The sequence below is a fragment of the Trifolium pratense genome, linkage group LG2, assembly GCF_020283565.1.
Source record: "Trifolium pratense cultivar HEN17-A07 linkage group LG2, ARS_RC_1.1, whole genome shotgun sequence".
NCBI classification, from domain to species: domain Eukaryota; kingdom Viridiplantae; phylum Streptophyta; class Magnoliopsida; order Fabales; family Fabaceae; genus Trifolium; species Trifolium pratense.
In genome coordinates this window covers 44,405,080-44,423,774 of record NC_060060.1, presented here as the reverse complement: position 1 = coordinate 44,423,774, position 18,695 = coordinate 44,405,080, and the positions used below count along the sequence as shown (strand labels likewise).

Here is an 18,695-nt window from a genome sequence, read left to right as displayed (position 1 = left end):
AAGGGATGGATCAATGGAAGCAAACTATTACATTAATTATTGATTATTGATGCAAAGAAAGTAAACAAGAACAACAACAATCTATATTCTTTATTATTACCATACTACTGTAGAATTATTCATATCTCTAGTTTAAAACTTCAATGCGTTGTTGTTGAGGACGACCATCACCAGCTCGAGAACAACTCTTACTTGGTCACAATCCGAAATAAAAATAATTTTGGCACACACATGAAAAACATTTAATTTAATTTTTTTAAAAATCATTTTTAGCTTTTCACATATGTGTGCGTATTCAAATCATTTTTATTTGAGATTGTGATCAAACAAGTGTTGTTATTGTCACGAAGTGCAATATTTGTTAATTCTTGAGAGGTATTATGTCTTGAAGAGATTTCCAAACATCAAGAGTTTGCCTCACACCCCCCATAATGACGTCATGTGATTCGCCTGGGGTAAAACTGATACGTACAAAGTTCTCTCCTTTGAAAAGGTAAGCTTCATTCGAGATGTGAGAAGCAAAAGCTGCATCGATTCCCTTTTCAAAGATTGTATCTTTGAAACAAGTAAACCCATCGCTAATATCCCTAATAATTTGGATGAGACTATTGGTGCCGTAGTCTATACGAGCATATTTGTCTCCTCTGAACAAGTAAACTTCTTTGTTCAAAGTTGACCTAAATGCAGCGTCTATTCCGTGTTCAAACCCAGTTCCTTCTAAAAAAGGAAACATTTCGGCGATTTTCATAGGACCAGAGATTATTTTGTCTTTGTCAGTGTGCGGAGCATAATCTATCTTAGCACAAAGGCTTTGATAAAAGATGAATGCCTCGTCGTTATCAGTGTCGAAGGCACAATCTATTCCATAGCTTCCAAACTTTGTATTATCAAGTGATGGAAACCCGTGACGAACAAGAACAGGCCCGTACAAAATCTTATCGTTGCTGGTTCCGGGAGCATAATCTAATAGCAAGAGCTTATCATTGATGAAAAAGTATGCTTCATTGTTCCTAGATGAACGAAATGCAGCATTTATGTAACCAGATTTTGTCATCTTCGGTATAGTAAGGTTAGTGATAATAGAAGTTTTTCAATTCAAGGAAGGTTATGTTGTGAGCAAATATAGGGAAAAGGAAGGATATATATAGATCCTTAATTTCTTCCTCCAGCATTAGAAGTGCGTTTTAGATAAGGAACAATATAATACAATTGATCACTTACAATATAAAATATATCACATGCTAAATGCATTTGCATATATTAATTACTCCTTTCTCAATAGTGTGCTGGCACATGTGAGTTAAGATATAGGATAATGCAACTAAGATAGGATGAAACAAGTGCTATATATTTTATTGTGTATAAGATAAAATAACAACAATTATTGCACATGATTTTCAACTCATGTGTTGATCTCTTATATTCAATTTGAGACTTAATTCATGTTTTTTATCATTAAATTTTTGAGTATGTGTCATGTAATAAAATTCAGAGGTTAGTGTTAATCTGGCATGCTGTTATTTCGTCGATTTGGAAATGACAAAATGAATTAATCTTTGAAGGGAGTATTTCATCTGTCGAATATCTTGTTGATAGGTTGAAACTTCTATTTTGAAAATAGTATATAGCAGAAAATCCTGACAAAAGTTGTATATGGAAAAAACAATTTGAAAATCAAAGTACAACTCGAGTTGTGTATGTCTTATCTATTCTTTTTATTTTTTAGCAAATCAAATGGATGAATATATTAATAACTTATTTTGCACTTCATCCAATATCTCTCCTCACTTAAAAGACCAAATTTGTAATTGTTAGATGCATTCTCATGCTTCTAGATAAATCTCACATGGGACAAGAGACCAAAATAAATGGAAAAAAAAAAAAAAATACTCACATTGGACAATGAAACTAATGCTATATCGATTCCACATTTAAATTTTAGCTGGCAGTATGTGTTTCAATGTACGATTGGCATAAAGAAATAATAAGAGTTTAAACAATCCAGCTTAATTAGAAACATGGTCATTAAAACAATGTAAGATTCAGATTAGGCACATCACATGCAAACATGTGCACCGTATTATATATAGAGTAGTGCTACATGGCACGACAAGCCATATGCACGACCGTATTATATATATCCGATGTATAATTTAAAAGATCAAAATGTGATCCGCTTGAGCTTATCTCAATTGATATCACAGTTTAATGCAGGAGTCGGAATTCGAATCCTAGACATTTTATTTATTCACCATTTTTAAGGTGAAATTTCTAAACATTAAACTACTAGACAAATTTTTTTTCAAAATGTAACATTAATGAATTGATCAAAGTAGTAAGAGTCTAGATTCTCTTAAGCATGCGGTCAGAGATTCGATTGACTCACAAATATGAAAAAAATTCAATTGACAGAAAATAACTCATCTTGTATGTCCTACAGATTCTTCGACGGAGATTAGTTATCACTAATATTAGTGGAGACTTCGTACCAATATATAAAAATAAAAAAAACAAAATGAAAGGAAAAAAAAAAACTAAAGAGATTACATATATATATATAAAGGAACCAAATAAAAATTAGATAAAAGATATAAAATTATAATTAGTAATATAGACAGCAGTGTTAAGTGTTCAACGTCGTGCGCGTGTGACGAAACAAACTATCATGCACAATAGCATTTTTCTTATATATAACTGTGACAATGATAATCATTTTACAATTGTCTATACATGTTATTTTTGAAATTTGAAAAATCGTCTTTGAAAATTTGCCATTGAAAAAATTACCAGGTCGAGTCACAGATTAGATCCCTCTCTTTAAAATGTTTCATGTAAGGCAAACATTTAACCATGAAGTTCCTAGATAAAATAGTCTAGTTCTATATTGATGTCGAATAAATAATGCATTAGTTATTGGTCAAGAATTACACCCTCCTTAATGTATAAAGGGTCATGTTAATTTGTGCTCTAAGACACATGTTAAGCTACTCAAAAATAGAAAATATATCATTTAATATACTACAAATTCAATAAATTTTTTCCACATTTATCTTCTTAATATGTGCCCTTATGATATATGTTAACATTCTCCATGTATAAATATAATCTGTTTCTTTGATATCATGATATACAACCTGTATATAGCATCTCTGGTTAGTTCTTTAATAACAAGCTAGAATAAGTTCTTCTCTAGAATACTGTGACTGCAATTGCAAACCACTATTTGAAACTACGATTGTGATGGTGTCTTTTGGAAAAAAAAAAGGTTAAACTGCAGTTTTGGCCCCCCACGTTTCATAATTGTGCGATTTTGGCCCCCCACATTTCATAATTGTGGGATTTTGGCCCTCACGTTTCAAATGTGCGATTTTGGTCCCCCACGTTTGCCCCCTTTTGCATTTCTTGGTCCCCATTGACTATTTTGACCAAAAAATTGATGACATGGAATATTTATTACACGTGTCTTAATTGTATTGGTCAACCAAAATTTATTATTATTTTTTTTTTAAAAAAAGGATAGGTCACGTGAAACCAATATAGCATAATCAATTCTTGAAACCTATCTTTTTTTTTTAAAAAAAAATAAATAATAAATTTTGGTTGGCCAATACAATTAAGACACATGTAAAAAATATTCCATGTCATCAATTTTTTGGTCAAAATAGTCAACGTGGGGGGCCAAAATCGCACAATTATGAAACGTGGGGGCCAAAATCGCACATTTGAAACGTGGGGGGCCAAAATCGCACAATTATGAAACGTGGGGGGCCAAAATCGCACATTTAAAATATGGGGGGCCAAAATCGCACAATTATGAAACGTGGGGGGCCAAAACTGCAATTTAGCCAAAAAAAAAATCACGTATAACATGATAAGAGATGAATAATAATTTTCGCTAGAATCTGGTTATAGCTGGCAGGGACTATATAATATTGGACAAAGAACACACCAGAGAATGAGATTCATATATATCTACGGAGATGATAAGGGATAAGGTGGGAACATGTCTATTATAATGACTTTGAATAAATGCCAATACCTTTGCATTTCTTCTTCCAAAATCACATTACTAGCTGAATTGCTCCTAGAGGAGATGCATACATACACACACATATATATATATATATATATACTCCCTCCGTCCCAAAATATAAGGGAAAATTGGTCAACCAAAGTTGATGTATCTAGTCCAAATTTTTAACCAAATACATCAACTTTCTTTGACCAATTTTCCCTTATATTTTGGGACAGAGTAGTATATATATATATATATATATATATATATATATATATATATATATATATATATATATATAATACCTTTGCATTTCTTCTTCCAAAATCACATTACTAGCTGAATTGCTCCTAGAGGAGATGCATACATACACACACACACACATATATATATATATATATATATATATATATATATGGAGGGATCAAATTACACGAATGTAACATTTGAGTAATGGTTACCGCTCAATAACGCTTTAACGAATATAAATTTTATAAAATCCACGGTTGGATTGAAAGTTAATACCGTATAGATCATTCATGCATGTTAAATTTTACAAAAATCTAAAATCGGTTGATATGTTATTCAGACCGATCAAGATTAACGGTCGCACAAATCATTAATCTTGATCTATCACAATAATATATCAAACAATTTTAGATTTTTATAAAATTTAACATGAATGATGTATACGATATAAAATTTCAATCAAATGGTAAATTTTGTATTCGTTAAAGCATTATTGAGCGATGTAACATTACTCAAATATTACACCGATATAATTTGATCAATCATATATATATATATATATATATATATATATATATATATATATATATATATATATATATATTATTGAACCAACACGTAGAAGAATTGAAACAAAGAAAACTGTACCCTTACAACGTAACCAAACCAACTAAAAAGCAAATAACAAATATCACTATCTTATATTCTTGGACGGAATATTTTGGAGTTTATGCATGCATAATTTTCTGATGGTAAAAGAAAAAAAGTATCTTTACAGTATCAAAGTTACTAATTTATCCTTATTACTTTTAACCACGTTGCAGGTTTTATATCATTCATTGTAATTTTACTAAAAAAATAAAAAAAAACATATGGAAAAAATATAAGATAAATACAAAAAACAAATGATATGCTTAAAAATATAAACAAAACATATTATAAATTGGAACAAAACAGAACAATTTATACTCATAAAAATAGCAATAAAACAAATTAATATGATCAACTCAATAAGATCAATATGCATAAAATTAGGAATATAGAAATAGAAACATAAATAATATTTTTCATAAAAAAATAAAAAATAAAATATTAACGATAAATAATAATAATACAACAAAGTTAATTACTATTAAATCTACTAAATTATCCTAAATATACCTAATCAAATTTCTAATTTTTTATTAAAAAACTAGTTTAAAGACCCGTGCATTTGCACGGGTCTATTGATATTTATTTAATATCTAAGTTTGCTATTATATTAAGGTAGAAAATTTATTTAGAATTAAATATTTAAAAAATTATTATATAATATTGTTAAAATACAAGTGATTATTGTGTTTTTCTTGTAAATTTATTTATTCAATTTTTTATGTTTCAGTGATAAATAATGGTATAGTCCCGTGTATATTTTTAATAAAAACAATAATAAATTTTATTAGGAATATTTAGGGTAATTTAATATTTTTTTTTTAAAAAGGCAATTTAGTAAGTTTGATACTATTTAACTTTATTATTATTGGTGGTTAATTAGTAGTAAACTTGATAGTAATATTGTTTATGTTTCTTTTCTTTTTTTGATGAAAAATATTGTTTATGTTTTTTCTTAATGTTTTTTATAAAGTATTGTTTTTTTATTAATTATTTCTATATTCTTATTTTTATGCGGTTTCTTCTTATTTTTTCTATATTCTTTCTATAATTTTTTTATTGACTAAACTTTCTTTAATATGTTTATTGTTTTTTTCCCTATTTTTATACTTATAGATTGTTCTGTTTTGTTTCAATCTATAATGTGTTTTGTTCATATTTTTAAGCATATCATTTTTTTTTTTGTATTTATCTTATATTTTTTCTTTATATTTGTATTTTTTTGTATTTATCTTATATTTGTTTTTTTTTATTTATCTTATATTTTTTTAATATTTTTTTAGTGAAATTACAAGGATATAAAACTTGCAACATGGTTAAAAACAATAAGAATAATTTAGGAACTTTGGTGGTAATCGACTTTAATATATTAGTAATAGATATACACGGGACTATTATTTGTGACAAATACATAAAAAATTGTATAATTTATCATTAATAATTATAATCAAATTTATTCATTTAATAAGTTTTACAAAAAATAACACAATAATTTCACTTATATTTTAACAATATTATATAATAAATTTTTAAATATTTTATTCTAAATAAATTTTCTACCATAATAAAATGACAAAACTTAAATATCGAATAAAAGTTAATGACCTGTTAGAATGCATAGGTTTTAAACTAGTAAATCTTGCAGGTATAGAGGAACAAACCACAAACCATCAAACCACCCACCCAAGAAACCGGCTTGAATATGGTTATTTATTTATTCATGTTATAACAACTTGCGTGCGACTCTTTCATTCTACAAAATCAACAAGAGATTAGCTTTCATGAATCCCTCATCAACGAGGCAACATTACTTGTGTTGTGTGGCTCGTTATTCTGGAAGAGATTTGTGAGTTTCTAATCTCTTTTCCATTCTCCAATTGCATTATTCTTCTACCCTATATATGTCGAAGAAGAATAAGTTTTAGTTTTTTTGAGTGGTGTGTTAATTATTATTTTTTTTGAACAAGTGTGTTAATTCTTTTGATTGTATAGCTAGGTAGTTTTTGTGGTTTGGGTTGAGTACTATATGTACTTATCTTAGTGTGGTTGGTCGAGTATTCCTTGTACTTTTCTTTTTAAATATATGTATTCTTCACTGTTAAAAAAAAAAAAGTTTTTCTAGCGTAAGAAGCAAGGGATTTTGATATTTTGAATGGAGATTAGTTCATTTTTCTTTGCCTTACCTTCAAAGAAACCCTAGCTAGGTAGTCTGTCAGACTTTTTGCTGCACCCTCTATTTTATTGCATTTGATTATATTGTTTTAGAGTGAATATCCTTTTTAATCAGTCACAATTTTCCAACGGCCCAATTTAATCTCCTGACAAAATAAAACTTAAATTAGTTCCTATTTTCATATGGGCGACAAAATAGTCCCCGATTCTTGTAATAACAGACTAATTTGTCTTCGATATGAACATGTTAGGAACTAATTTTGGTTCTATTTTTGTTCGGGAGTATATTGTCCTTGATATGACCCTTTTACGTCCGTATTAAATAAGATTTAACGGAGGTAGAATCATCTTCATTTCTGAATTTGGAGATTGAGAGAAAAAAAATTAGATATAGCATATTCTTAAATAAAACTAATTTGGGTCACATAATCATTAAATGTTCTTTAAAATAATTCAAACTCATTTGTGGGGTAGGATGTGTAGCTCAGCTGGTTAAGCTAGTTGAGCTACGGGTTAAAGATCAGGAGGTACAAGGTTCAAGTCCTGACAAGGAGAAAAAAACTAACATAATATTGTAATACTAACGATTAACATTGATTATAAAAAAAAATTAAAAATTAAAACTCAGTTTGTGTCTTTCTTAAAATAGAATTGTCAATTATTTTTGAAAAATGGAGTCGTTTGATGCGCTTACCATACCATTATACAAATAAAATTTATAAACTATATAAATATCATAGATATTTAAATCAATACTAATAATTTTATTGTTTTTACCCTGCCTGCTGCGGGGTCATTATGTAGTTCACAATAACAGCAGAAGTGAGCCACTACTCACTGGATGTGTGGAATATATCGAGGAGCCACACATTTATTACATCGAGCAAACGACAACACACATATATTACATAAAATAAAGGAGAAAATTAACATGCGCCAAACATATATCAACAACCACGAACTTTATTATTCATGATACTAATTGCATGATGATGATGATGACATCACACTATACCAGTCACGATTAGTTCTGTTGAGATATTATGCCACGGAGGGAGGGCCAATAGTCAAAAGTACGCTTCACCCCACCCATAATTTTGTCATTTGTTGCACCGGGCGTAACACTGACACGCGCATAGTACTCTCCTTTGAAAAAGTAGACTTCGTTAGTCTTGTGAGAAGCAAAAGCCGCATCAATTCCATTTTCAAAGATTGTGCCGCGGAAACAAGGAAACCCATCAGCAATGCGTTTGATATTTTGAATGAGACTGTTGGTTCCATAGTCTATACGAGCATACTTATCTCCTTTAAATAAGTAAACTTCTTTACCTCTAGTTGACCTGTATGCAGCGTCTATTCCGTTTTCAAACACTGTTCCTTTGAAAAAAGGAAACATGTCAGCGACTTTCTTAGGACCTAAGATTATTTCGTCTTTGTCGGAGTGTGGAGCATAGTTTATGCGAGCACAAATATTTTCATAAAAGATGAATGCCTCGTTGTTATCAGTGTCAAAGGCACAATCTATTCCATAAGTTCCAAATACGGTATGAGCAAGTGATTTAAACCCATCGCGAAGAAGAAGAGGCCCATACACAATCTTATCGTTGCTGGTTCCGGGAGCATAGTCTAATAGCACGTACTTATCATTAATGAAAATGTAAGCTTCATTGCACCTTGATGAACGAAATGCAGCATCAATGACACCGGATTTTGTCATCTTAGGTATAGTAAGAAATAATTATATTTGCTTTCAAGAAAGGTTATCAAATAAGAGAAAACGAAGAAGGATATATATAGACACACAATGATGACAACATATTAGTATTCCTCCAACATTAGATGTGATATAATATCACTTTGCATATATCCCATTCCTTCCACTATCGTATGTCTATAACTCTATATCATTGCATATATTCCATTTTATTCCTTTATTTTTCTATATTTATCCTTTTAATTTGGACAAAATATTGATTTATCGTATCTTGTTTGCTCCAATAATAATTTTAAACTTAATTATGAAAATGGCCTATGTAAATACGAATCACTCTAATTTTAATTCTATAATAACAAATGAACAAATGATCTTTATTAAAAGAGTTTGATTTTACCGGACCTAAATACACGATTGTTGGAACAAAATTGAGTTTTGTAAAATTCCCAATTAGAGGTACTAAAATTCCCGATTGAGTTTTGTAAAATCCACTATTAAAAGTTTTGATGATAACAAAGTATTAAATATACAATTGGAGGTACTAAAATCTAATTTCAAGTATGCAGATTTATTTTGAAGATAAGTTCTGAAGATATGCCAGAAGATGACCATTCAGAAGTTCTGAAGACTTAGAGGTTATCAACATTCAGAAGATGTAAGCTTCATAAGTTGAAAGCTCAGAAGATAATGAACCTCTGCACAGATCTATGATCTTTTCGAAGAATATGTTTGTTAAATTGGTGGTCAACACGTTTATCAAAGACGAAAGCGACTGTACCAAAGGTTCAGGATAACTTTCTTACACTATCCCTAGTCTTAAGGGAGTAACGTGATATGTCTGGTCTTCTTTGCTAAGAAAGGAAAGTTTCTCTGCGTCAAGGAAAAGTTGTGGAAACTCTTGTTCAAAATTGGATGGTAATTCAAATCCATGTTAAGACAATTTAGCTAAGACCAAGATGGCAATCTTATCTTCATCAACGGTCAAATGCAACGTCTATATTTCATTCGCCTATGTATACAAGACGAATTGCATCTCTGCATAGAGACACACGCACATACACCCGATTTGAAAGAACTCTGCACAAAGACTTAAAAGCTCTGAAGCACTGACTCTGTCATATTCTGAATATTGCTCAAATACTTTGTAACTTATCATATATACTTGTGTTTGTTTAAGTCTTAGGTGTCTTTTACACTTTCATTTGGAAAACTTTGTGTTTGTAAGAAGTCTCTTGTTTAGGTAACTTGAGCATTTGAGTAGGAAGTGTCTTGTTAGTGATAACTTGAGCAAGTGGTTGTAATCTTTGTGATTATTTTAGTGAAACTCTCTTGAAAGTGCAAGAGGACTGGACTACTCTCGATTTGTGAGAGGAACCAGTATAAAATCCTTTGTGTTCTTCTTTCCTCTCTATCTCCTTACCTCGTGTTTTAGTTTTATCCGTTGCTACTCGAAAAAGTTTTTTAAAATACTAAAACACAATTCAACCCCCCCTTCTTGTGTTTTTCCACCTTCAACCGGACAATAAAAGAGTTTGCAATCAGAAACAATTGAATTTATACCAAATTATACAAAATCAAGCATTCATAAGGGAGTTCCTCGACTCAACCTAACCTAGGAAAATTAAATTACAAAGATAGAAAGAAAAGAATCTTATTGGCATTGGAGTTCCTTGGCCTCCTCCTTAGAGTTCTATTAACTCTAGAATGAATATTCAATGTCTCTGAATATTTTTCACTGAACTAGAATATTTTTTTGAATGAATAATAGTGAAGGAGGAATGCTCTATTTATAATTTTTCAGCTGGGTTATGACTTTTTCTGCGCGTCCATCGCACCTATTGTGGCCACGATGACGTGTATTTTCGCCTCATCGTGGCCACGATGGATCATATCATGGTACGATGGAAGATTTCCTCAAGATTTTATGCGTTCTTTTCCCGTCATCATCGTGCCACGATGACAAGTCATCGTGGTATGGAAAAGATATGTTGCAGATTTTTCTTCAATTTAAACCGCTTTCTCATCGCGCCACGCTGAATCTTATTGTAGGTACGATGGCTTGCGCTGTTTATTACGTTTTTGCCATTTTTTGCTATTTTTTTTCACTTTTCTTGCTTCTGAGCCAAGTAACTTTACTTTTCCAGGTATTTGCTTGCTTTTGGGCTTCAAATGCTATTAAAACTACCCTAAATTACTACTAAAAACATCATATAATTGACTGTCATCAGGCCTCCTTCTAGGTCAGGTGGAGTGTGGTGTGCGGGTGCTTCTGATGTGCTTGCCCTTGGTGTTTTTGGTTTGCTTTGTTGTTTGCTTTCTCCCTCCCTTCCCTCTCTTTTGATGTATTTGAGGAGTATTTCTTATACTCTTCTTTTTGTTGTACTGGACTCGATTGTCGTTTTCTTAATTTATATTTTTATATATATTTTGCCATTAAAAAAAATAAAAAAAATAAAACAACGGAGCACACATTTTAAATTGATTTTCTGAATGTTAACTTTAAAAACACAATAAAACAACTGCAAAATGTGGCGCGTATAAGCAAAGATAGCTTATAACCACACTTATCCACACATGACAATACAATATTTGAAACAACATTTAGCCTATGTAGACACAGCTAGAGAAGAATTAAATTAATGATGAAGATTTAGAAAGAAAATATGAAATCTCTTGATTCTCTTCCTTCTCTAGAAGTGTTGTAGTTTTATCATATTATTGTAATATGCCATGAAGAGCGGGCCAATCATCATGGATTCCCTTTTACGGTACCATTTAAAAACTGCAGAGTTGATGTACCAAAAAAAAAAAAAAACTGCAGAGTTGAAAAATCATAACGTGCATAGTATTGGTCTTTGAAAATGTAAACTTCTTTATTAACGTGAGAATTAAAAGCTGCATCAATACCCGATTCAAAGACAGTACCGTAAAATTTAGGAATAGCAGCGGAAATCTTCGTATATACCACACGATTCGAGTAAAAATCTAAATCTGCCTAGTCATCTCCTTTGAATAAGAAAGCACAATTGTTGTTTTTACCACCTAGGCTTAGTTAGCACTTAGTTTTTTTTGTTTGTTACCAAGTAACATCCTATTGAATGCTCCCTCCTATTGAGTAACGCACACACACAAACTAACTCGGTGCTTCAAAGCTTAGGAGTAGTTCACAATATTACAACTTAATAACGTATACAGTCCTAAGCTTGCATCAATTTGACACAAGAATGACTCACAATTAAAACTCTAAAACTCTAAGACTCAATTTGTGATACACAATGTTTTAGATAATTAGTCTTGGTCTTAGTCTTCCACATTTATACTGAGGTAGGACACTCCTGATCTTCAAGATAAGCTTCATAACACAGTTTGTCTTTGAGTCACGTCTAGCTAAGCAAATCAGACTTTAATGAAAACTTTCCTAAAATAGTTGATCATCTTTAGGAAATAAACAATGTGCCGAATCATTTCATTAAGTCTTGATAAGAAAATATCTTGACAAATGATAAACATACACGTTGTAGAGTGGATTTCCATATATAGATGCTACGTGTAATAAATGCGCGAGATTTGGGCAATCAGACTGTCGTACCCAACATGTTGAAACATTTGATCCAACATCTTGCTTGTATATTTGTTTTAGCAAAATGAGGTCAACACACAAATATCCAACATATACTATTTCAACTAAGTGTTAGAGTTAATTGTTTTGGATCGAAGTAGACAATCCCTGTGGATCGACTTTATTTTACTACTTGCGATTATTTTGTACACTTGCAAAACATCGTCAAATTCATACGAAATAATCATATTTTGTAGATTCTTACATATATTAATTGCTGAATAGAAAATAGTTAAAATGATTACATATTTATTAGATTCTTACATAGAGAAAAAAGGAATGAAACAACCAAGCAGAAATTTGGGGCAAACAAGCAGAAGCTAGCTTACAACCACACTTATTCAAACATAACAATACAAGGTGCCGAAATTAAACAGCGAAAACATGAGTTTCTGCATATTATTGTAAAATTCCATGAAGAGCAGGCCAATAGTCATGGATTCGCTTTATGTAACCATTTAAAAACTGATTAGTCCTAATATTATAATGTGCATAGTATTGTCCTTTGAAAACAATAACTTCATCTTTAACGTGAGTATTAAAAGCTGCATCAATACCCGATTCAAAAACAGTACCAACAAATGCACGATAATGAGCGGAAATCTTCATTCGATCTACAAGACTATTGGAGTACATATCAAAAACAACCAACTCATCTCCTTTGAATAAGTTAATAGTTCTGTCATTATTGATGGACCTTGTTGAAGATTCTATTCCATTTTCAAACCCAGTTCCTATTAGAGTAGGAAACATGGCGGTGATTAACATAGGACCTGAAAGTAACCTGGCATTTGTTGACTGTGGAGCTGTTGTTTTGACACATTGATTTCCAGAGAAAATGAATGTCTCATTGTTTCTGGTGGTGTCAAAGGCACAATCTATTCCATTTTGAAATATCGTGTCCTTCAACATTGGAAATCCTTCAACAATTTTTCTCGGACCAGTAATTATTTCTTTCTTTTTAAATCCAGGAGCATAATTCAAAACCACATACTTATCTTTCACAAACACAAAACACTCATTTGTTTTAGATGAAGCGAATGCAGCATCTATGTTAAAATAATTTGGCATTTTTGTTATTGGAGGATTATTTATTTAATGTTATATATCAAGGTAAAGGATATATATCAAATGTTATACTTTCAGTTCGTCAAAGCCTATGTTTATATAGTAGATGATAATGGGAACGCCAAATATAAATTAATTAAATCAAGTTGCTCAATATGTACGTATTAAATTAAAGAATGACCAAGAAAATTAAGGCTTATATTAGAGTTGGACGCTTGTAAATAATCAAAATAAAAAATTATTTATTGCAAATATAAATTAAAGAATGACCAAAAACAAAATTAGTTTAGTCTAACTTGCTCTTGTACCAAAAATAAAATAAAAATCCAACTTGCTCAATATGTATATGTATTAAAGAAGGACCAAGAAAATTAAGGCTTATATTATATTAGAGTTGAACACATGTAAGTATTCAAATTAAAAAACTATTTATTATTAAGAATATAGATCAACAAGAAAATTTGTTAAATCACGTTGCTCAATATGTATTAAAGAATGACCAAGAAAACTAAGGCCTCTCTTAGAGCCGATCGATAAGCTAGCTGAAAAGCTACCTGATTGAAATTAAAGTGTTTGGTAAAATTAGTTTTTAAAATGATTGATAAATATAAAAATACATAAAAGGACAATTATATGTATTGGGTAGTTTTTTTCTTTAGTTGGTTTTTTTTATTTTATAAAAAATAATAAAATTAAATTAAAGATTAAAAATGGAAAAAACTGTAAAAAGCTATAAGCTCAAACAATACTTGAAATAACATCTCAAAAAAAACTATAAACTAATGAGAAAAGCCTTTTACCAAACACATTCATTTTTTTTAAACAAGCTTATAAGATTTCACAAATGCAGTGTTCACAATGTATAGGATTTTATAATATCTGCATTTTTAGATCTTTACAACTGTGCATTAACCACATTTATGTTTGAATTCACAGGAGGATGCATGAATATTCTGCATATTAAATAAGTTCTCAGTTAGTATTACACATACAAACATGGTTAGTAATGCAATACAACTTGATTTTCTTGGTTATATAATTTGTTTGATATATGAGGCTGCATTGATTTCATGCCATGAATATGTATTACATTTATCATGGAAGATTAAGACTTTAGTTATATATTAGATGTCATATCCTTTATGAAATATTAGACTTATATATTGTTTTTGTTTTTATGGATTGAACTTTGTTTTGAGTTTTTATGAGGATTTGATGATAATGACAATGATGCGAATATGATGCATTGAAAAATTTTGTACTTACACTTTTGTTGTGTCTATGATTGTGTGCAGGTGTGGTGTCAAGGATCTCTATGTTGAAGAGTTGGTGCTATTTGGTGTACACCAAATCTGGAGGGTAGCATACATAATTTATATAAGCTAGGGATGATGGGGACAAAGGTTTTCCAGTTATTGATCTTGCTTTCATTTTTCAGTTTGCTCCTTGGTTCCATCATAGTTAAAGCTTGAATCTAAGAGAATTTACTGTTTTCATTTCACCTATGTTCATTATTGTGCCTCAATGACTTGCAATTACATAATTTTCTTATTAGTTATGGATTGTAATGTATGAATGATAGTGTAGTGGAGGTTCTATCCTTATTTCTGTTAGTCATTCCAAGAGACTCAAGTAATTTGTTTTGAATTATGAGTTGCGTATGATTTTGGAGTATTTTGATTTTTTGTATAGCAGCAAAAAAATGGTTTTTTAAAGCAACAGCAAAAAAACATTTTTTTTTAGAAGTAATAGATTCCACGTCGGTTGTAATATAAACCCGACGTGAAATCCCAACTTTTCAATTCGGGTAATACATAAAACCGACGTGGAATCCCCATTATTATTAATAAAAATTAATTGAAAAACCAAGATACCACTTCGGTTATAAACCGAACCGACATGGAATCCCCAGACTTACAACGACGATGGTCTTACGTCGGGTCAGAAACCGACGTGGAAAGTGGTTTCTGCCAGACTTGGAATCCCCATTCTATACTAGTGCCAAACCGGTATTTCTGCATCCATATTTGACACCGGAATACCTTTGGCAATACAAAAATTTGGACACTGACAAATAAATCATCCCAACCACTCTCTCTCAATGTGGTCAACCGAGTTTTGACATCATTAACTAATTCCATGGCAAGCACAATATTAAGATCTTTTCTTTGCAACATTTTTGAAAGCTCATTTATGATACCAAACAACTTTAACATTAACTTCAAAATGAAAAGCAAATTTAAAACACTCCATTTTTTCTATCAAGCCCACCGCTTGACTTTGAACACGTCCAACTTCATCAACCGTACTAAGCACATCTAATGTGGCTGACCACATTTGATCCAAACGAATCAAGGTAATATAATGTGTACCCCATCTAGTATCTCTGGCTCTAGCAAGACTAGATTGTTGGTGCAAGCCCCTTCCTTTAGATATCTCACCAGTTTCAAGTTGAGTCACAATATTCTTGTGTTGTGCCTCCCTCAATATTCTTGTTGTGGTTACAATCACGGATGTGTATCAAAGAAATCATGATGAATAGATATGCAACTACTAGCAACAGACACAACCACCAATTGCAAACGGTGAGCATAACAATGGACATATTGCAAACCATTAAATTCACCTCTCATATTTGAAGCCCCATCATATCCTTTCCCTCTTAACCTTGAAATAGATAACATGTGACGATCAAGAATACCATAAAGAGCTTCCTTTAGTGCCTCAGATGTAGTATCTTTGACATGATGTACAACAAGGAATCGTTCCACAACTTCCCCTTTGTCGTTCACAAACCTAAAAAACAAATTCAACAAGGTTACATAATTACATGGAGGCATGGAGAATAATAGGAAATAGAAATTGAAAAATACAACTACTAACCTAAACATCACCGCCATTTTCTCTTTGACGGATATATCACGTGACTCATCAATAATCACGGAGAATTGTTTATCACCAAGCTCTTCCATAATCACCTTGGTAACTTCATGTGCACAAGACGTTGCAAAGTCCTTTTGGATGTCACTGCAAATCATTATGCAATCTTTTGCACCACGGTCAAAAGCATCTCTCACTTGTTCATTATTAGATTTTACCCAATCTATCATCTCTCTAAAATTGCTCTTGTTTAGAGAAGTAAGGGATTCATTATGGCCACGGAAAGCCATGCCTTGTGCTATGAGATATCTTGAACAATCTAAGGAACAAGTCAAACGGATCTTATACAATTCTTCCGATTCTCTAGTTGCTCTAAGAAACTTACTTGCTATACTTTGTCTTTGATTATTATAATTATCATAGTGCTTCATACATGAGTTGTGCATACTACCATGACCACCAACATGATCTTTCAAGCCACTGGATGCATGCTTCCAATTTTTATATCCGCCTTTGGTGAAGACTTCATAACCAAAGTGCTCGGCCCTCCCGGGTTGTTTAAAGAGAAAGCAATGGAAACAATAAGATGTAGGGATGTACATGGATTGGAAAAATTTGGTCAATCCGGTCAAACCCACCCAATCCAACCCAAAATAGGGGGTTGGGTCGGACAATTGGGTGGATATGGATTTCAAAAGTGAAAAACCCATAAAAAAAATTGGGTTCCGGAAAAAACCGGACCCAACCCAAAAAAGCCACTAATCCACTAGTGTGTTATGTTTTTTTTTGAAATATTTTTTATAAAAATACTAAAGGTTTTTTCATTTAATCATTAAGTATTTTATAGTGAAAATAAGTTATACTACTTCTTAAGAAAATAAAAAGATTGAATAACTTTTATATACAAATATGATAATTCATCGCACTATTTTAAAAAAATAAAATAAAATGTTTGAATAATTTTTATAAATAAATATGATAATTCATTGCACTATTTTTAATAGTGAAATAAAGTTACGATATTTTTCAAGAAAATACAATGGGTGGGTTATTTAACTTATATTTATGGAAAAATATGATGATTCTTCATTTACATATTTAATATTAAAAAAATAGAAAAATAAATTGGATAACTCACGACCCAACCCATTACTGAGGGCCAAAAACTTCCTCATCTCTGAAATTAAAGGATGTAAAATTAAGAAAAAACAAACAGAGATAAAGGAGTACCTTACCTAAAAGTAACATAAAAACAGAGACAAAGGTGTAATTTGGATTTCATCTAAAGCAATGGACGACAGCTTATTTATATAATCACTTAACAATCAAAACATCTTAACAAATTTAAAATTCAAAACAACTTAATAGAAACAGAAAATAGAGTTTGTCTAGGAAATTTAAAATAAAAATTAAACCAAAACAACATCAAGTCTTCAAACAAAGATTCTACATTGAGAAGGTTTTAGGTTCTTAAAAATTAATTGCAGTATGTTGGATTTTAGGTTTGCAGTTTGCTTACCTCAAAACCTTTGCGAGTCTGCGAGAAGAAAGAGTGAGAGCGGTGAGCGGCCGTGCAGTGCGGCAGATAGGAGATTGAGCGGCGTGGGAGAGAGATTAAGAGCGTCGAGAGAGAGTTGTGAGACTGAGAGAGAGAGAGATTGAGAAAGTGAAGCGTACGAGATGCCTTCTTCTTTTACTTTTTTTCTGTTTTTTTATTATATAAAAAAAATTAAAATTAAAATGGGCTAGCCCGGGCAAGCCAGGAGACATAATCGCCTCTGGTAAAACCAACCCAAGGCGACATAATCGCCTCTGGTAAAACCAACCCAATCCAACCCAAAAACTTGGGTTGGTTCGGGCAATTGGATGGATATGGATTTCAAAAATGAAAAACCCATAAAAAATAGGGCTCTGAATAAAACCAGACCCAACCCAAAAAACCCACTGACCCACTATTGCTATGGTTCTGAAATATTTTTTATGAAAATACTAAAGGTTTTGTCATTTGATCGTTATATTTTTAAGAAAATAAAAAGATTGAATAATTTTTATAAACAAATATGATAATTCATCGCACTATTTTATTAAAAAAATTATTGAATAATTTTTATAAATAAATATAATAATTCATTGCACTATTTTTTAAAAAATAAAATAAATTGATTGAATATTTTTTATAAACAAATATAATGATTAGTCGGTTTTTTTTATAAGTAAGATGATTCATCATTTAGTCATTTGATATAAAAAGACAAAAAAATTATTTGGAAAGCACATTATACAACATGTAAATTAGTGGATTTACACAAATCATAAGTGATTATTTT

The 18,695-nt window shown here is 30.9% G+C and overlaps 3 protein-coding genes and 1 pseudogene across 3 annotated transcripts; all 4 read right to left on the bottom strand.

The window, feature by feature from the left end:
• LOC123906161 (albumin-2-like) lies at positions 1-1,123 on the bottom strand. The gene has a single exon (XM_045956014.1). The coding sequence runs from the start codon at positions 1,052-1,054 to the stop codon at positions 362-364; it is 693 nt and encodes a 230-aa protein (XP_045811970.1). The 5' UTR covers positions 1,055-1,123; the 3' UTR covers positions 1-361.
• Positions 1,124-7,830: 6,707 nt separating this feature from the next.
• LOC123906159 (albumin-2-like) lies at positions 7,831-8,873 on the bottom strand. The gene has a single exon (XM_045956013.1). The coding sequence runs from the start codon at positions 8,802-8,804 to the stop codon at positions 8,112-8,114; it is 693 nt and encodes a 230-aa protein (XP_045811969.1). The 5' UTR covers positions 8,805-8,873; the 3' UTR covers positions 7,831-8,111.
• Positions 8,874-12,819: 3,946 nt separating this feature from the next.
• LOC123904772 (albumin-2-like) lies at positions 12,820-13,491 on the bottom strand. Its single transcript, XM_045954391.1, has one exon. The coding sequence runs from the start codon at positions 13,489-13,491 to the stop codon at positions 12,820-12,822; it is 672 nt and encodes a 223-aa protein (XP_045810347.1).
• Positions 13,492-15,483: 1,992 nt separating this feature from the next.
• LOC123904771 lies at positions 15,484-16,970 on the bottom strand (annotated as a pseudogene).
• Between the last annotated feature and the right edge of the window lie 1,725 nt (positions 16,971-18,695).